The following is a 21,982-nucleotide window of genomic DNA, read 5'->3' as shown; positions in this document are numbered from 1 at the left end:
AACATCACAAAGTAGTTTTTGTGAAAATTGCAGAAAGATGGTATCGAATATATGTAAGCCCTCGATATGTACAACGTACATACATCCAAACATATGCATGTATTTGTTTATGCATCTAGCATCCTATGCCTGTAATTCAATTCAATTTAAAATCCTCAAAAGTTAATTTATTCAAGTTCAAATCAGTAAATTTTTTGACGCGTATTGATTGTTGCACAAATGCATTTCATTGCAAACGACAAAATCAATTGATCGTTTATTTATGTACATACATATGTACATACATATGCACATATTTATGTATTTAAAAATATTTATGCGCATTAGGCTGGTTCGTGATTCGCGATTTTGTACAAATTTAATAAACTCGCTAATTGAATTTTTCAACACACAACGGTTTTGGAAAACCATTATAACGGTGAAAAATGGTCGACAAAATAAAATAGAAAGGACGAAATACGTATCAAGTTTGATCAAAAATATAAACAATGTTTTGCAATGATTTAAAAGATCTTCGTATTTAATGGTCAATTTTCGGTCCCTGATTTCGGATTTCTATGATATGATTGGCCAATTTTTTCTCCGACTTTTCTGTGAAATAAAATTTTTCGGAAAATTTGTGGGATCTGAATTTAATTTAATTTAGTAAATTTTCCAATAAAATCAAAATAGGAGAAACGCGCCTTTTTATTAATACCTTGAAAATAAAACAAGTAATTTTCAAGCAAAAAGGCCAAATGGACTTCAATGCTCATATAAAAATTTAGGAGTACCGTTAATTTTTTCATAACCCAATGATCGCAGCTGAATCAAATTATTTAGTATGGGACAACCTTTGAGGTGTCCTTTTTTTGGAGTCGGTTAATGAAATAGTTGAGTTGTTCGTATGCATTACGAAATGGAATTAAGACTTTATTGTAAATCTTTCTAATTTACATATATTTTTTTTATTTATATACCTATGTATGTATGTATGTATACCGCCTTACGACAGTAAATTTTGCACTCCAAAATTGATTATATATTCGCGAAATTGCAGGCAAAACATAATAAAACTGCGTTTGTGGTTTCTCTTTCCGATATCAGAATTTTTTGAAAGTACTTTGCAATTTCGAAGATTCGATTAATTCGAAAAATTATTTTAAAAACTAAAATCAATGTAGAACAAGAATATGGGTATCAAATTTAAGAGAAAAATCTGTGGAATTAAAAAACATTAGATTTTATCCTTAAATATCCTTGAAAATTTGCAACATTTATGCTTGAAAAAAGTAAAAGTAATACGACTAATATACACGCGGCCACATCGTCGAATTTCGTCATTCTAAATTATTAGCTTCAAAAAATAAAACTAATTACAAAAGGCATTTTCAATACTTTTTCGTCCTTGTGACGATTTTTTTTTTTAATTATGCAGGGTTTTTTTTAAATTATGCAGGATTTTTTCTTTCATTTGGTGTCCATATTGTTATTCAATATTTCACTGAATTTTTTAAATAATTTTTTCCATTAATCATATCGTTGCAATTTAAAAGTCTTTAAAAAAATCGTGACGCCAGAGAAAAAAACTAAAAAAGCGGTTTAAAAATATTTATGCGCAAATTATGCGAAAATTTGAAACATTTATGCTTGAAAAAAGTATATCTTAATGACTAATATACACGCGGCCACATCGTCGAATTTCGTTCTTCTAACTTTATTAGCTTCAAAAAATAAAACTAATTACAAAGGACATTTTCAATACCTTTTCGTCCTTGTGACGAATTTTTTTTTTAAATTATGCAGGGTTTTTATAAATTATGCAGGATTTTTTCTTTCATTTGGTGTCCATATTGTTATTCAATATTTCACTGATTTTTTTAAATAATTTTTTGTATTAATCATGTCGTTGCAATTTAAAAGTCCTTTAAAAAAATCGTGACGTCCGAGAAAAAAACTAAAAAAGCGGTTTTACTATATTTGGCGCATAGTTTTTTGAGAATATTAATTGCATGTTTTGAATTTTTGAGACTTGGTTTTTTTTCTTTGAAAATGTAATTCTTTTGGGCAAGCAACATTTGCTTTTTAGCTTCAAATTTGGGTAACACACAGCTGGACGCATTGTGCGTAATTGTTTGACCAGCCGTTTTAGCCATTTGTGACTTTACACAACTCAAACTGGATTACGCTCTCTTACGGGCCAAGGAGACATAAATCATTGGTTTCTACTGACCTCCCTCCCTTCGTACCTTTGCAAAAAAGGTAGGACTTACTTCTTTTGGTATGTACTCTAGAGTGGCTTTCTCTACTTTTAAGAAGTTGGGAGGACGAACATTTTTATGATGATAAAATCCTTTCAAATAAAGGCTTTAAACTATTTTTTCTTTCGCATGAGGACCAGCTCGCGAGTTTTACATTTTGGACTCGCCAAAGTCCTACTAATTGTCAGGTACTCAATACATTCGAGCAATCGCAGCATTTCCAATTACAATTATTAAAATAACAAATAAATATCAGTTAGGTATTTTTTGTCTAAACAAATAGATTAACATATTACAATGTATGTAAGTCCCTTTCACGTTCACATAAACAAGTCAGATCGGACTTGTCCATTTGTTGTAAGCCTGTCGGCAGGGGCATGTGGCCAGAATTTCAATTAATTCGAGTTTACAATTGAAATGACCAAAACGAATTAGACTTAAAAAGTTCATATATACATATATCGTATATGTGCATATGCACTCAACAAATAAATAATAATAAAAATTTAATGTCAAGCAATAAAAACGAAAATTTGTTGCTTAATTTTACCATTTTTGGAAAATGAAAACTGAAACTTGTTGCCGCACATGCGAGTGCGAATGCGATTGTGAGTTGTCATTGCAAATAATGTCGACTCCATGCCGACATCGAGGCAAACATCGACAGCCACAAATGACCCTACCCAATAAACACTGGAACAAAAATTTTCTCATTTTGATTTTCAGCATTGTTTACCATTTGAAACTAATAAACAGTTTCTCAAATTTTTCTCAAATATTTTGTTTATCAACTTAAGAATGATTTGAAAAACATTTGAGAAAAATTTGCTTAGCATTTTATTCCGTTTCATCTGGTTCAACAGTGGAAAGATGTCGAAATCTATCGATAGTCTGCTACATCAGTCACAAAATGGCTCCTGGACTACACGTTCACTGTTATTCGCAAATTGCCTGTCGTAAAATCGCTCCTTTTTCGAGTGAATTGAAATGCAATTAATTTATTGATTTGAGTGAAAATTGTTTGATAATATTATTTTGTGATTGATCGTTCCTGCAGACTTAAGCTACTGACTGGCCATTAAAACTTGAAACCGAAAGAAAGAATTAGTCTGCTGCATCGATAGTGACCAACAATTTGCCTACTTGGAATGAAATAATATTTTTCTGTTAAAAAAAAAAAAATATTTTTGTGTGTGTATGACGAAAGGGCTTATGTTCTATTGAAAATGCACCAAAACCAATAAAAAAATCTTTTTCTACAAAAACTGTGTGTTTCTTTTACATAAATCATCGGCAACACTATACACAAATATTGCAATGAGAGTAACTGGATTTCATTTCGTTCCGCTCCTCTCATGTTTGAGAAAATGTTGAGAATTAAATTTTTCTCCATTTGAAAATAAAGAAAAATTTCAAAATTAAATTGTACCGTTTTGTTTGGGCACGGCGGTCAACGGTTATTTGAGATGCATTTGAGAAGTAACGTTCGAGATTTGAGTAAAGGAAAATGCATCTCAAATAGAGATTTAACAAAAATGTTTATTGGGTGTATACATACATATGTACAAATATACATACATACATATGATATATTTACGCGTTTCATTGTTCAAGTATATACATATATAATATATGAAAAAAGTCAATTAAAGCAAACTCTTTTGGCGAGAGTATACTCGACATGGGGGAGGCCACAGGTGCTTCATATTTACGAGTACATAAACATATGTATGTATGTACGTATTACGTAAGCAGTGCATGCTAATAAAGCACCACGTCTATGAACCAAATATTAATGGTTATTATTAAAATTGATTGCAAATGCAAAAATAACCCACACACAGGCTGTCAACTGAATGAATGAATTTATTCTAGGCGAATCAGTTTTATTAAAGTCTTTCCTCAGGAAATTGTATTTTATCTTCGAGAGATTTTATTGTTAAGCTAAATACGCATAGATACTATCAAGCCATAGTGGAGAATATTGAAAAATTGTTTCGATTTAAAAGGCAATTCCCTTATTGGAAAACCCTGTGTCTTATAATTGAAGCCAAAATTTATAATGGATACAACAGTGGAGTTGTTTCCAAAGTAGATCAGTTTAATTTCTATGTGATAGACATGCATGCAATCAGTTGCTTTTTTGTAGAATCCTATATAAATATACATAGTATATACATATGTACCTGTATATTAATTAATTTATGTACATATGTATGTACGCATTATACAGTGCGACAGAAAAATTTACACACAAAAAAAAATGAATATATTCCCGAAATTTATATATCAGCGACTTCAGAGTTCTTTTTGAAAAGGACTTCGAAATTAAAAAAAAATGTTTTTAAAAATTCAGTGCAGCATTAAAAAGATAAAATTTTTTTAAGCACCAAGTATGTGTTACGCTCTTTTCTATATTTCTTTTGACAATATATACAATACTTTTTGTTTTTTTTTGATTCCAAAAATGGATACTGCTTTTTTTTTTCAAAATACTGCATTTATAATTGTTTTGCATTTCTAATTGTTTTGCTGCCTAAATTTTAAAAATTTTTTAATACACAGTGTTCGTGGAAACACGCTATAAAAATGCATACATATGTATATGAACAAATCTCAAGAGTTGTTAAATTTTTCGATAAAAAAGTGTTTTTGGTATTTAAATGAAAATTTAAAGAAGATATACTAAAAAGGAAAAATAACCACTCTTGCTCATATACCCGTATGTAGTTGCGTATGTAACGTATACGCCTCGTAGCACCATGTGCAGTCATCTAACACGTTTCCTCGCAACCCTTAACTTAAAAGCCATATTATTTAAAAGTAATTAAATGTTTTTTGAATTTTTACAAAGTATTCCTTATGCACATATATATTACTTTCTTCATGCATATTTTTTTTTTATTTGGTGACACACTATTACACTAGATTCGTTCGTTTTGGCATGAAGAACATTTTTAATTTTATCATTTTGAAGTGTGTGCAATCATTAACATTAAAAAATCGTAAAATTTCAAATTTTAAATTTCGTGTTAAACTCTTAGAACTTCACAGATCTGTCGTATGTGATGCCAACGTTCATTGACTGAAATAAATGCAAGAAGAATGCTTTTGCGTTTTTTTTCTGTCGGGAGGAGGAAGTACTTACACTAAAAAAATCCACTAGTGAGATTTGCTCGTATATACTGTTATGTAAAAAGAATAGGTACACGATATCTTGACCAGTTTTGACTATTTTCCTTTCGGTTGTTTAATGTTTATTAATTTTTCATTGAAGTCTAGTTATTTTTGTATACACTACTTAACACCATATAAATCCACATTTCAAACTTTGTAGAGAAATTTAAAAAATTTCTCAACAACAAACTTTGAATTCATAATTTGTAGAAACATTCATAGTATGCAGTTTTGTTGCTTATTAATAATAAGTTGCGAGTTTCAATAGGCTAAAAATTCGCGCTGATTTTTGGTTATTTTTTTGCCGACGTTGTTATTATTTTTTCCATACAAAACTACTTGTCGAATATAGTAACAAAAAATAAAAATAGTAATAATATAGTCAGCAAAAATTATAAAAAATAAAAATAAAAAATCAACGGTATTTTATAGAAACTTCAAACTAGAATATTGTTGTTGTGCAACTTTTTTGAGTTTTTATAATTTTTGTACAAAGTGATAAATTTGGATTTACGTGGCTTTTGTTAGACATATAATTTTGTCTGTAATGGTTTTGTTTACAGTACAGTAATATACAGTTTTTTGCCTGAAAAAAATATTCGAGCGTTAGGTATGCGAATGAGTATGGAAAACGTTAATTTAAAATTTTGCCTCCAATATTGTTGAAAATTTGCAATATTTAATTAAAAAAATATTCATATTAAGAACTAATGTACCACATTCTCGAATTTCGTCCTCCTAACTGTATTAGTTAAAAAATAAAATTTATAAAAATCGCATTTTCAATAGCAATTCCTCATAGCAAACTAAAAAAATTTAATGTTTTTAAATTCCTTTTTAACCGACTTCAAAAAAGGAGAAGGGTATCATTTCGTTGGAATATTTTGGTTTTTGTTTTTATACATATGTTACCGCATAACTTTGGACCAAGTTAACCAATTTCTATAATTAAAAAAAAAGTGTTACCTCAAAGGTGTTCCCATACTAATTTGGTTTAAATCAGATAATCGGATCATGAAGAAATTAACGATAGTCGTAAATTTCTATATGAGAATTGAAGTCGGTTTTGCTTTTTGCTTAAAAATTACTTGTTTTAAATAATTTTTTGGAGTAATTATATCTTTCAAGTTTGAAAGTGCTTTTAAAAAATCCTGACGCCAGTGTTTATTCATAGATATGTATGTACAAATACAAAAATTAAGTCATACCTACAATTTTTTCAATTAAATTAATTCCTACTTATGTATATATTTTCAGGCTTCAAAATGGAGCTGGAATGCGATTTGAGCGCAATTCAAAACGAAGATATGCTGCGACGAATGGTAAGTTGATTTTTATGATACATACTTACGTATTCATAGTACGTATTTAAATTATTGCTAACTTAACCACTAACACGAGTTTAACTATTAATTCCAATTCACAGTCGCCTAGTTAGCTATGGAAATTAATATCGCCCAAATTACACAACTCCGAAAAATCTACGCTAAATTCTTTTTGAGATGTGAATTCGGAAAAGTAGATAGTATTAGCATCCTTTCGTAAAAAAAAACTGTACGTTGATGTTTTGTGTGATCTCTCAGACTTTATTAAGACAGATTAAAGCCATACGACATCTGAACATAGCCTTTTTTTGGCGCAAAGGAGCAGGCGTGTTTCCCCGATTTCAAACGTTTTCGATAATACGCCGAGTTAGACTTAATGAAAAAGTTTATCGATCCAACATGGCCTTTCGCATAGGTCATCACAAAATTATGCGTCCTTCATAAAGAAATCGGTATAGAATTCGGAATAGACTTCCGATACTCTTAAAGTTTGCGTTACTATTTTCGGAACTTTAGTTTGCAGAAATGTTTTACGATATGAAATAGTTTTACATGTATTTGTATATATGTATAACTACTTATTAGCACTTACAAAATAATACTGAACTCAAACGTATCGTATCACAGAAGATATGTAATTTAGGTAGGCTTTCTTAAGTGAAGCCATTCTATTTAAAAGGCCTACCCAAGAAATGCTGAAAAAAGTGCTTTATTGCTGGCCTCTAAAAGAGCTTTTTCTATTTACAATTTGCGCAAATGTGCAAGTTTATATTATGAAACATTACAAATGAATTTAAATAAGCATTTTAGACTGCAATGAAACATATTTGATATGAACCTTAAATAAGAACCTTAAAGTAGTATGTTCTTTATGAATTAAAGAAAGATGAGGCAAATACAGTGCTTTGCATAATTATAAGACCGACACATTTTGACAAGTTTTGACTATTTATGTTTATATTGTTTTACTTCAATTATTTTCTTAAAATAAAATAAATTTTCACCAAAATTTTACACTTTTTTTTTAAGAATTTTTAAAAAAAATTTGCGTATGCAGTTTTATAGCACATGCAATTTTATTATGGCTACAAAATACCGTTCGTTTTTGGCAATTTTTTTGTTGACGGTTTTTTTCCATATACAAACTTTTTCGAATATACTTTGTATAGAAGAAAATGAGTAATACGCTAATGAAAAAAAATGCCACGAATCAACGATATTTAATAGCCACTTCAAACTTGCTCTTTATTATATCTACTAAAATGGAATGGGCTATAAAACTGCATACGCAAAACTTTTCCAAAAATTCTTAAAACAAGTGTACAATTTTGGTGAATATTTGCTGAATTTTTATAGTTTTTGCACAAAGTTTGAAGTGTGGATTTGTATGGTGTTTTTTTGAAGAATGAACTATGTTTTTCTTTAAGAAAATAATTTAAATTAAATAACGTAAAAATAAGTAGTCAAAACTTGTTAATATGTGCGGTAGTGTAATTATGTACCTAAATCCATACATACTTAAGTAGTATACATATGTACCTAAGTTAATTAAGACGATTTAAAGTTTTTTTTTTAATAAACACACCGACACATAAACAACAAAGAAAGATTGAACAGAAATCTTCGAATGCAAACTGATTTAAGTTAAAGTCACAATTAATTAATCACGGGTGCTACATTTATGTACATATGTATATTGAAATGAGAATGAATCCGCATATGTATATACACCTCCGCAGAGAAACACTTAATCGATTGTAGACATTCGGGCAGACACTGATGCGACATTAAAAATTGTTAAAAATGAATAAATTTTTCAATAAAAACATCAATTGTCTACTATTAATGGATGAGATTCGTTTCACCAACGCGTCGCCATTGTTTATCGTAAATAATTCATAATTCACATTAGAGTGGTCCAAAATTGCATGTAAAAATGTAAAGTCGGAATTTTAATGCCGCCACCCCATTGGATAGTTATATAACCCTATTTTTTATTAAAAAAAATGTAGATAGTGTTCAAAGCGCTCGAAGATTTCCATGTATTTTATATGGGGAAACGACAACTTTTCGAAGAAATGGTGCAGAATTCTTGAAAATCGATATTTTTCGATCGGCAAAGTCTGTGTCTCTTCAGCGGATTCCCAATAATAATACCCAATTCTTTATTTAACCATTTTTTCATAATAACTATATTTTATAGGTCCGCCAACACCGCCAGAAAATGCAATGGGGGACCAATAAAAAATCTTAAGTACTAAAAAATGGTTAACTAAACAATTGGATATTAATACTGGAAGTCTCCTGAAGATAACCACAGTTTTCCGATCGAAAAATATTGATATTCAAGAATTCTACACCATTTCAACGAAAGGTTGTTTTTTCCCCATATAAAATGGAAATGGAAAACTTTGTGCGTTTTGAGCGCTCCCTAAATATTTTTTGATTAAAAAAAAAAAAAATTGGTGTATATTTTTTTCGGTATAGAACAATCCTAGGTGGTAGCGGTATCAAAATTCCGACTTTACTATTTTTGTACCACTCTACTGTACATACATACATAGTATTACATATGTCGATCCAATCGCCTGGAGCTTTGTCATAATTTTTCTCAAAATCAAATTTCAATTAGTTCTTGAGATGGCAGTTCAAAAGAAGTTAATTTAAATACTTACTCAAATGGAATAAACGAAATCGTTTCGAAAAGCCAATATTTTTATTTATTGTATTTATACGAATTTATCATTAATCGTTAAATATAACGCCTGCTAATATTAATTTATGGCCAGACGATGAGCACCGATTATGACTGCGATGATTGTGTGTATGGTCAAATGATGATGGGGGCAACACAAAAACTGGTTCCCGGGGCACGCGCTCAATTAAGCAGCCACTGCACACGAGCATAGCTATGCATTGCAGATACATACATATGTATGTATGTATGCCTGCATATATAAGAAATAAATATAAAATCTACATACATACGAACACATGCACATACGGATGCATATCTTGGCGGCGAAGGTGACTCATACGCCTAGCGGCGCCGCAAATCAATGAGCGCATTTGCATTCAAACAAGTTACATAAATGCATAGATATGTACTTATTTGAATCCAAAGGCACACATGCATATATGTATGTATTCAAAATACCTTCATACATATGTACGTGAGTTCGTTCGTAAATATTGCGCAATATGGGCCATCAGGAAAGCCGCGCAGACTCGTAGGAACTTATTAAGCCTATTGGTGGAATGAATGCGTTTACATACATACATACATAGTAAAAGTTATCAATCAACTAAGGAAATCTAAGTTCGGTCAAAACTACGAACGGTAACTGCTATTTGTAACTAAAAACGTTGGACTAGCCGTAGCTGGGCCGTACCCTTTACCCAAGGCGTTTAGATTGTAGTCGTGGAAAAGCCGTGCAGCTTAAGAAAAAGTGTTGAGTTGACTCCACCTCATTGTATTTTAAGGAACAACGACGCTGAGGATCCGGTGTAACATCCAGTCTCTCCGCGCTAATATCCATCGCACATTGACCTGTCCGATGCACCTTCGGCTGGACGATTTTCGGCCAGCGTTCGTTCTGCTGACTCGAAGCCAATCTCCCCATGGGCACCCTGAATATAGTAAACGGTACCTCTCCCTCGTTTCTTGGTGAGACACAGTCGAAGGTGCTTCTCCTGGACTACTCACAGCAATTTCCTGCAATATGACCATAGCAACTGAAAGATAAGGTCATGCAATACCCTACTAAATAGTTTTGAACGCACTCTTAGCGAACACAAAGCCCCGATTGCCGCTTGGATATCAGAGTAGAAGTTTACCTGCTTTGCTTATGTCGCACAATTATGCAGAAGGGCGACTGCCTCTCCAGCCACTCAGTGATCGGTGTCAACAGATAGAGTGTCCAAATCCGGATTCAGCTAAGTGCCTAGTGCCTCTAAGTCCCACCTCATTCTTATCTACGATAGCTGATAAGTAAGTAACTAAGTGCAGTCTTCACTGGAGAGTTCCAACAGAGGAGGACTTCATAAAATACTCTGGGCTTAACTATGGTTTCATATAGCCAGGAAATAGTCTAAATAGAGAAGCTCATTCTACTTCCAATTTCTTCCGTGCAGTATTAGAGAGCCACTTTACTCTCTCCTCACTCTAAGCTTTCCATGTTAGATTCCAAAATACCTCTAGAATCAAGCCTAGGTAGTTGACTCTATCGGAAAGCGTAAAGCGAATCAGAAATCTTCACATCACTGATATCGCCAAATTCGTTTAGTTTCAAGCTTCCTTTTGCGGATATATCTCTCAAAAACATTCCGCATTCTTTCTATCAGCACTATCTTAAATTTGAAAAACCTTGTAGAATTTCACCTTACTGGCTGATATTTTTCCTGCAGGGGTTATCAAGTGCGGTCACGAATAAGAAATTCGAACGCTTACGATGACGCATCATTGTTTGACTATCCTGTACACATCGCATGCGCGCAGGTAGTCCACACTCGGCTACTTGTCTGAATCTTCTGATCGGTTCAAGCCAAACAACTAAGCTACACAGCGTAAACTCTACTCAAAGACAAATACGTACATGAATGCTTATGTATGTATGTATGTATGTACTACAACCAAATACACATAACAGTAGCTACCATAAATTACAACGCCAAAGGGCGACGCATAAATTTCTTTCAAAAAAAAAGAACAAAAGTAAAAACCGAAAAAACACTTAAGCCCCCAAATTGGCCATCTGATTGCTACTTACTCGCCTCAACAAATCTAGGCTGATATCATCAAGTACTGAAGCGGATGGGCGCCTGGTTATTGACGGTGACAATGACTGGTTGGTTGTGTTTGCGCAACTTGCTGTCACTTTAGTCGTTCAATCCAAATGTATGTTTGTATATTTAGTATGTATGCTCGTCAGTTTGTATTTGTATTTGTATTTGCATTCATATATTCCACGTCATCATCATAATCATCATTAACCAGTTTTGGTTGCTTTTCGATTGAGTGAAAACTTAGCTTCTTTAAAATGATATTTTTTAGTGACGTCATCGTTTGTCATCAACGCCAGTGTCAGTGTTGTGTAGTCAGCTGTGTGGCAATGCAGATTTCAATTTCGCATTTGGCCATGATCATTTCCAGTTGGCTGGCTAAATTGGCTGTATTTTTCTGGTGGGCGAGCATTTCAACTTCATTCAACCAGCTTGACTTGTCTTAATTGTCGATAAACTTGACTGTGCTGGACTTCTCTGGAAATTGATCGTTGGTGTTATTGTTGCAAATATGAACATATTAGCGGCTAGACGATGTCATTTGTAAATTCATTGTAACTTACTAGGTAGTTTGTTATTTCATATGAGTCGCAATATGTACATTCATGTAGCTATTTTTGTACATTAGAATACTTGTGGCTAAGTGCGTGGGTACAAGTTGCTGAACAGTGTAACTAATCGATTAAAATGTATAGGAATTTAGAATTTTTCATATATAGAAGTTTGGTGATTAGGTCTTTTCTTATCGTAATTAATGGAGCAGAGGGAATTTCCTTTCAAGAAAGGTACGAGGCGTAGTTGCTCAACGTGAATACTGCCTGCAAGTGTCGCGTGGAACCATATCCATTTAGCTTGATTTATATATGTATGTACATATGTACGTCCTCACAATTTCCGCTGGGATAGAAATATGTCATTATTGGATAATTTTTGCATTGACCTCCTCTGCAAGAGCCATTGCTGCAAACCTGTTCGAATTGCCTCTTCTATATTCCAGGAGAAATAACCTATGGTACTAAAAATTTGTTGTAATAAATAGGAGTCTCTTTTTTGGACGATGGGGTGGCACACTACCCTAAATTGGCTTGTTGAAACTCGGCTAAGCCCGTCTTCGAAATGGCAAAAAAAATACTTTTTTATACTAAACTAACAATAAACCAAATACACCCTCTACCCCCGGGATCTATTCTGAAACTTCTAGAGTCTCTAGAGCTAGTTTAGGTACTGTAATGAGCTGAGGGCACAATAGACCTACTGGTCGCAGTGCTTTATTCATCTATATATTTATCTATCTAAGACAAGTCCCGAGTACTCCTTTTTACGTATTATTTCGAGAACATTTTTCCTTATAAATTGTAAAGTTCTGCTTCCGCATTTTACAGTTGCATAGGCTGCAAAGCGAGCTCTCTTAAATTTTGCAAAGAAGGGCTTTACCACAAAGGTAAGGTCTTATCATCTAGGAACAGGTACAAGCTAGGCTTCCAACTCGCGTTAGCTCGTCTCCTCAGAGATGAAAGAATTTTTAAGGTGTAATTTTTTGGACATACATACATCCATACATAGGTTCGGCAACTTATTTTAGTAGGAAAACGTCGATATTTATCCGAAATTCTTCCCATTTTTGATATATATGTACATAAATCATTTACAAACAACTTAGTCGCTTATTAGTCATTGCAGTAACTAGTCCGATATTATTGACATTGATGTAAGTATGTAGGGCTGAAATGAAAGTCTCACCGGGCAACGTCTTGAAATCATTATGCATTGACATGTGTCGGGTGTGCGAATCAGTTGAATACATGTGAAGACAATTATTAATTAAGATTTTATTCACATACATAAGCATACCTGTGAATTAATCAAGAGGGCCCACGGTGCATCACAATTCATTCAAAGACTGCGCTAATAAAATCATGAGAAAATGCATTTTATTTTCAGCACACTAACATGTATAGTTTTATATGGAGTTTTGTGCTTTAATAGACAAAAACAATAAAATATTTTAATATTGAATAATATAAACAAAAAAAAACAATATAACTAGCAGCCCACTCAGTTACAACGGGTGTAATTCATTGTGCTAAGGCGCATGCGCGCCTGCTCCCAACCTGCAAAACTTGATGGCTAGCTAACACATGTTCGACAGCTGCACAAACAACGCTTTGGCAGACTCTGGCTATACGAGTACCTATTTACTCTTATATGTACATATGTATATACCTACATATATCTATTTATATAAAAATACAAACAGTAAACCAACCGGCTAATTTATTGAGCGATACGCTGTTTGAACTGCCCATAATTTGCCGGTTTTCCATGTAGCAGAGAACAATTCAGTTCGATTTAATTTGATTTGGCGGTAGTTCGGCTCACTGGTTAGTCGTATTGGAAAGACAAGCTATTGTACGTGGACAAATCCGTTGACTGCGAGCCAGCAAGCAGCCGCCGGCTGGATAGCCAATACCATTACCGGCTGCTCAGCTTGAAGTTTGTACAAACTTACCTATGTTTGCACGTACATAAATATTACCAGGTATTGAGGTGATGGCAGTTGTATTTGTTAGGTTTGGCGTCGGTGGTCTTGTCGATTTACTTGCCTATAGAGTTGTTGGCCGCTTTGAAGTAGACGCGCTGTGTCGCTACCGTGCTCCAGTGATTTTACTTGAAGCAGCCACGTTTGGTTGCGAAGCTGTCACCACGATTGGGCATTTGACATGAATCAATGTTTTCTCGAATCGCTGCAATGAATACGTAGTAGTTTACATGGAAAACTAGAACGCATCTTGAGGTTAGCTGAGCTGGTTCAACGCCTTACAAACCGACTAGACCGACCACGGCTATTTGCTGGTCGGTCATTCGGCGGGTTTGGTGGGCATACTCAAATTTCATTTTTATATGCTTGTTTCAAGTGAATCTTGTTCATACAAATTTATATATGTATGTATGTATGTATGCATGTCTTATAATAGTCGTTCGTCCATTGGGTGTGGGAGTAGCTGTTTCATGACGACGCGTCATGTTCTCCGCCGCCAACGTTCAATTCTGCGATATGTGCCATTATTGTCTCGAATTATTTGTAATTTTTCATGACACATTTCTTTTGTGATTCTGGGGATATTTCGAATTTGGTGTATTCTTTTTTGGCTTTGACATTTCTACAGATATTTGGAAGAGTCGTGCTTTACTAAATAAAGTGCGAATTTCGGTTTGATGCGACTCTACTGACAAAGATGTTATTTGCTCATTTGATGTTTGCTTTCAGTTGTAAAAAAATTGGATGCTGCTTCGACCGCGAGCGGCCTGTATTTGGCTTGGTAAGATATGTCAGTAGATATTTGGCATATCTCAAATTGAAATGAAGCATATGTTATCTTAGGATACTTACTTATTTGGAGTATGATTAATGCTACAATACGACCCAGATTCAGAAAAAGATTTCTGATGTTGGTTAGTGGGTGATTGCCGCTGAAACAGACGTTTATAAATACAGAAAGCAGAGACAGGCAAGTGTTTTTTGTGCGGGCGTCATCTGAAATAAGAAAAATTTTGCATTTACGAGTACCCCGTCTACTGTAGACACTAACATCCTAAAGATGCGTAGTTTGAATCACTGCAAGAATTATCAAAACTTCATGGCAACTTGAGTTCAGGATGTACTACCATAGAAGGGATAGCGTCATCTCTGACAGGACGTGAAGACTACGAGGTACCGTGCCCGATAGGCTACTGTACAAATAAACAAAACTAGGCGAATACTGCAAGGTTTTCCTATTGCTCTCCCGAGTGAACCTTTATCAGTTATCACACATCAGGAGTATCGAATCTACGATGTGAATTCAACTTTGCAATGGATCATTTATCACGCCAGAGGTTTCAGATCAATTATTTAAGATATCGTGGGTATGTAGTATTATCGGTGTATGCCCAGGATTAAAATAATTTAAATACATCTCAAATTTTACGTGCAAAACTGACTAATCTATGATGTACAGAGCGAAATTTACCTAAAAAGGAGAACACAAATTTGAAGATATCTGCATGGTTTTTCTGCAAGAAGAAAGCCCTCTTATTTTTGGTGGGATTATCTTTTCAATGAAATCAAGGAGGATTTCTTTTGATTTTTATGAAAAAATAAACAAAATGAAAAAAAAACGAAGTCAGCGCTGATCTGTCCTCGAACCCAGGGCCTACTTAATGAGAGTTTCCAGCTCGACCTATTCGGCTACGGTGGTTGCCTCACCGACACTATTCTATTTAATAAGATGACTAACTTGTCGCATGTCGTTTAAATGAATTAATGAAGACATCACATAAAATTTAGAACAAGATATTCTATAAAATAAAGAAGCTGGTACCTCGAGGCTTATCCCATTATAATTTGGTTTAGTTCCGATCATTGGATCTTGAAGAAATTAACAGTATTCCTAAAGTTTTAAATGAGCGTTAAAGTCAGTTGAGTTTTTTTCTTAAACAATTATTTGTTAAATTATGCATTCAAGTAGATTTTCTTATAAATAACGAATAAATAAATTTTATACGAATTTTCAAATAAAATCAATAAGTAATCTCTGTGGTATGTTTTTCATATTGCCGCCTCTTTTATTCCTTAGCTAGAAACTTTTCTCATTTTAGTTGTTTGTATTTCCGACAGGGTAGGAATATGATGTATTGTGAAACGCTTTTCCGCCACGCTTTGCCAAATTTCATATAGACAATCTTCTTGTTTCTTTTCTTTTCTTTTCTCCACTGTTGTACCCATCACTCTGATTGGATTCTCAATACCTCGCCTCTTCTTTCTCTTCCTAAAGTCAGGAATATAACCGTACGTATTCGTCCACCAGCATAAACGCCAGTACTCGGCGACGGAGTCTCTATCCCAACGTAAATCCAATACCGAATTAGCGCTCCTTTACGTGGCAACTGTAGTAGATGTCGCAAGGCTCCACGTTTACCTTGCCTTGCCTGGTCCATCGCATTACCTGGAAGGCGGTGATTTCAGACTTTGTCTTCTCGAGGACATCAACCAGCCGGGCAGAGGCACCTTCCCTATTAAGGGTAAGGATACTCCAAGTGCATACCCTCACATCATAGTCCTTTTTACGTTTGCCGTGGTCGTGATCGAAAGAAGCGGGTCTCATCCGAGGCATGTTTTTCTTTTTCATTGGGTCTCGCTACTCAAAGTATACGTGGATATAAATATCCGGACGTTGTGAGCTGCGATTTGAGATAGGGCGTTTTTGAACCGATGTTTGATTTTTAAATATCGTTGTTATTGTAAGTTTAGAATTACATAATACCCAGAGCGTAAGCAATCGTGAATAAGTATATCGTTACCTTAATTTACAAAGGCCCTAACCAATACTTTTTTCGAAACTGTGTGTTTTCACAGATTTTTGTAGGAGGTATTAAAGTACACCTTACATTTAAATTTTAAAGTTTTAGTAGCAAAAACAACTCCTGTAAAATAAAAACTTTGCTGGTTAGGGCCCGTTGTGAATTAGGACAACGATATGTTTGTAGGTATGTATTTTTGTATACAAAATTTATTTTCTAGAAAACGTTTTGCTATGTTTTATCGTTAATGTGGCAGATTAATGCACAAACGAAAAACACTTTCCGGACAAATTTGCTGATTTTGCATTTGAGTTAGTTGCTGGTGAGAGCACTGGGGCCCTTCTGTTGGGGGCGGCCCAGTCAGCATTGCTTGTTTTGCTGACCGTTAAGTCCGCCACTGGTTCCAGCTCTCTCTATAGTGGAGGATGCAGTATTTTACTCAGGGTCAAGAGCCCATACACCTATATGTTGAGTGCCTTGGCAAGTTCTAGCTGTAAAAAATATTAAATGAACCGATCAGCATGTGTTTAAGAAAAACCAAGTCCAACAAATATAAAATATAAAATGGATTAAATCGCATTATTTGAGTGAGCTATGACAGTGTTAATGAAATGTTTTAATGCATTCAGTCCTTTTCGCCATAAAGCTAACCTTCGAGAATGAACTCACAAAACATGCTAGCTCAAACGGAACAATAATCGCTTAAAATAATTTCGGTAATTGAACAAATTGCATGTGGACAAATAACCACTTGCATACATATGTATATATATATGTACCCGTATGTATGTATTTCCAGTAGTACATAACTTCATACAAAAATATTATGCAAAATATCATTCGATAAAGCCTTTGTTAAAAAAAATCTCATATCACCTTTTAACCTCATACTAAAAAATTATTTCGCAGATTTACGTCATCTCTCAAAACAGCAACGAGCGAACAAAAGTATTGAGAATGGCGTGAAAGAGAAGAGTACATAATTTTATTTTAGATACTAAATAAGTATAACAAAGTGATTTCGTCATACATATTGTTAATATTTATTTTGAAAGCTGCGCTTTAGTGTCGTACCTACTCGTATTTGTTGGCTGCGAAACAAAGTAAAAAAAACTGAATTTTATAGAATGCTTATATATAAAAAATAAACAAAATGACATTTTGACTAATGATGCTAAATGAATTTTTGTTTTTCAAAACCTTTAGTTAGTTTTTGATATATGTATGTATGTATGTAGTTGAAAATATTGCCAATTGGCTCAGTGATTGTGTTTATAGATAAACACATACATATGTATGTATGTATAAATGTGTATGTCTATTAACACCTCAACTTATCGCAGAATAGAGCTTTTGTTTTTTGTCGCATATTCAGTTTGCATTTCTTTCTTTGTCGTTACTCTCATTATTATTATTATTATTATTTTCTCACCTATGTACATTACATATGTATGTATGTACTCGCATGTACATACAAATGTATGTATGTGTTGTTTTGCTCTCGCACCGCCCGCGTTTAATTCGCAGTCTGGCGTGTTAAACGCCCAAGCAAGACTTCAAATGCACCAAAAGCCAGCAATCGAGTCCGCCACCAAACCAGCCTACTACCATTTAACATTTGGCATTTTGGTGTTCATTTTTTTTTTTTAAGCTTAGGTACATAGTTCGATTGGCGATCGTCGTCAGCAGTCGTCGAGCTTAGTGGGCTCAAACGGAATCTTCGAAAACACCTTTGGAAACATGTTTGGGGGGGTTAACATATTCGGTCAAAACAACAACAGCGCTTAACTAACATTTGCGCATTTTGGCCAATAATATCGTGTATGCACGTATGCACACAAACAATTATACATACATAGATAAATATGTATGTATGTATGTACATACCTGGGTACTATTTACCTTCCCATCCGCTGGTACACAGGTTCCATCGCCGGGCGTACACTCCGCTCGCACCATTTCAACTTGTTTGATCAGCTCGCTACGAAGCGGCGGAGCGCAGTGGAGCTAAATGAAGTGGCGCTGGGAGCACGCAATCGGCAAGCGGCATTTCAATGGCAATCAAGTCGCAAACGCTTTTTCGCTTTCATTCATCTTGACTTTGAATCAGTCTGTCTTTGGCGCTCGATCGAAACGTACGAATTTGTTCTTCGTTGGTAAAACTCAGAAAATAAAAAAAAGTCTCAAGAAAATCGAAAAATAAAACTAAAGCTCAAAATTACCAAAAAAACAAAACAAGAGTTGAATACAAGTGAAACAAAAAATACATACATACATAAGAAAAGAAACGAGATCCTTAACGTGTCGCGTGAACAAAAATTAACTGAAATACTGAAAGCTTAAGATCTCAATTAAAAATAAGGGAATTAATTTATTGCATTCGAAGTTTTGTGCTCTGGCAACAAACTGTTTGTTAAAACGGCCGGTGTTAAAAGTGAATTTTAAAGTCATCGCATTCGCGTGCAGATCTTTGTGTCTTCCACATTGCAACTTTTGTTTGGCTTGGAATTTCAGAACGTCAACCTAGGGGTATACCTAAATCGCTGCTCTATTGAAAAAGGTTAGTATATAGTTATATTTGTACTTATGTAGTATAACCATTCGATCCGTGCAAAAATCGAGACGACTACGCCATGCGTGCATGTAAAGAGTATTGCCTAAGGGTCAAGGAGTACTCCAAAATTAACCACAATTCATATAAAAAGATGCACTCCAATTATGATTGCGATGTCCTAGAGCAGCACCATATACTCCAGCTCTGCATTACATCAGAGTAGCACAAAACTACTCCAACTTATTAAGAATGGTATTGTTGATATAGTTTTTCGTTTGAACACGCTTTTGTTCTTCACTTCACAGATGCTTTTTCGCAATTAACCAAAAACCAAAAACAAAAAAAAAAGACGGCATTCAGAGGAGCACTTTTGTAAGAACTTCAATATGCCACAAATAGACTACATGATCCAATGATTTTTGCAGGGATTATACAGGAGTGTATGTGTATGCGTGTATCAGTGATTTTAGCAAACTCCTAAAATATTTATATATACATACATATGCACATACATACATACATACATATTTTATTCATTAGCTTGACGTGTCACCTCGCAGATTTATCTTATCCAAAACCGGCGATGATGTGAATCTCTAAATCAATACAAATGTGTGTGTGTGTGTATGTATGTATGTGCTTAAGTGGCATGTATTCATAGTCACAGCTTGACTTTGGTGACCAATTACGGTATTTTGTTAGTTAAACTACAGAGAAGTTAGTTTTTTTTGTTGAGCTTGCCGTTGCCATTTTTTTACAAACGTTTACCGTTTGTGGCTTTTGAAACTTGGAATTTTACGACTACGGGGTGATTTGATTGATTGAGGATAACAACTGTTTGATTTAGGTATAGTGACCAAGGTGTCGAATGTTATAGTATGTAATTTGATTGGTTTTATTTCTAATTCAAAATGTATGTAAAATTGTAAATGGAAAATAACCTTCAAGATAAAGAAGAAGTTTTAGACTATAAGTGCGAATTTAATAGAAATTTAAATTTTTTATTATATAAATTTTCAGTCTTCTTTTCACTTGTACGCTTGTATCTGAGCGATTAATTTTATTGAGCTGAAGGTGTGCCAAGGATCGTCTGTTTTTTGTCTAAGCTTGCATTTATGGAGCCTGCTAGATATTCCTTTTATTGCGAAGGATTTTGTAGCGAGGCCAGCTATACTGTTTTAAAGCCAATAAGATCTTACGAGCATCATATCCAGTGCCATTAATCGATATGCAGGTGCTAATGGTCAAGCATTTTGATCAACTGCTCGAGTCAATCGATCGAATGCTTTAAATTGAGATTTGAATAGCTCCAGCTCTTCTGGACCGTCTAGGATTTTGACCAAGCACTGCATGCATCCGTAACTTAACTGGAAATAATAAGGCTGGTTTTAACTATGTATGTCAAACTCAATCACATTTATCGTCAAAACAGTGGAAAAAACATTGTCAAATGGGACGAAGAAACGATTGATTTTGGGTCAGAATATGTCTTCAGTCGTTTACATGCGCGATTAAATCGGCTATCTGTTCGTTTGTGGCCCATAATATAATCGGTAAAGGTAAGGATAAAGAAGATAAAGTGGTGTAAAAATAAGTCGATAAACTTTGTCAACCAAAATATGATGTAGCGCTAACCACTCGTACGAACGCAGCGTCGCCAGCTATGCCAATTTGGCCCAAGCCGTGCCATTTTTGGCCCTATTTAACTTCAAATAGCACCTTATTTTTCAATCTGGCACAAGGAGCTATTTAAAAGAGCAGTTTTAAAAAATCCTGATGCTACATATTTGAGAAAAACTAAAAATGCAGTTTTACTATGTTTGGCCTCCAATTTCGCGATAATATTTATTGATTTTTTCATGTGTGAAATTGTCTGTTGCAGACATTAACAAACATTAAACTTCTTTTTATGGAAAGTAGACAGGTTTATTAGATAATTTCCTCCTAACTATGAATATTTCAGTTTTTTTTTTTCGTGCTCATTTTGTATTAAAAATGTTTTTTTCATTTAAGCATTTTGTTGCTGAGTAATGAACTGTTCGAAGTTGTAGAATATGTAAAATTATAGCCTTGAAGAAATGTTCATTAATCATTCAAATACGTGTGCAGCTAACTAGTTTGTGTGTTATACGATGCAGCTTGAAATTAAATATTTACTACTATTTCTTTAACAAAGTATTTGGGGTAGATACCTTATGAAAACTCTTCTTGCAAAATCCATTATGAGGCAAATATCTTCCAACTAATAACTAGTTTTGATTTTTGTTTTTATTCTCATATGATAATAGTTATGCCGAGTTCCCACTAGACATTGAAATTACAAAAAAAAAATTTTAAATTTAAAAATAATTGGCATGTGAATGAAGTCAGACCTAATGACTAATAATTTTTGCGGAATGACATGGTTTTTGTAATGCTCAACTTTGTGAGTACACTGTTTTCATTTAATGCTCAGTGGAAATCCAACATTATTGAGGTCATTTATTTTTCAATGTTATCAATATGTAAATTGATTTCCTTTTCATTAAAAAAGATAAAATAAAAATCCGTCTGCGACTTTTATA

The 21,982-nt window shown here is 33.9% G+C and overlaps 1 protein-coding gene across 1 annotated transcript in view; it reads left to right on the top strand.

Annotated features, from left to right (window-relative positions):
• Window positions 1–21,982, top strand: part of LOC118733025 (titin-like) — an 80,816-nt gene that overhangs the window by 3,877 nt on the left and 54,957 nt on the right. The window contains exon 2 of the mRNA XM_036462184.1: window positions 6,675–6,739. Coding sequence (XP_036318077.1) covers window positions 6,683–6,739 — 57 coding nt within the window. The 5' untranslated portion in view covers window positions 6,675–6,682. The remainder of the gene's footprint in view (window positions 1–6,674; window positions 6,740–21,982) is intronic.

This window comes from Rhagoletis pomonella, unplaced genomic scaffold (genome assembly GCF_013731165.1).
Source record: "Rhagoletis pomonella isolate Grant_MI unplaced genomic scaffold, Rhpom_1.0 Rhpom_scaffold_00002, whole genome shotgun sequence".
Classification (NCBI taxonomy): Eukaryota; Metazoa; Arthropoda; class Insecta; order Diptera; family Tephritidae; genus Rhagoletis; species Rhagoletis pomonella.
The sequence above is the reverse complement of the archived record's forward strand: the minus strand, read 5'-3'. Positions and strand labels throughout refer to the sequence as shown.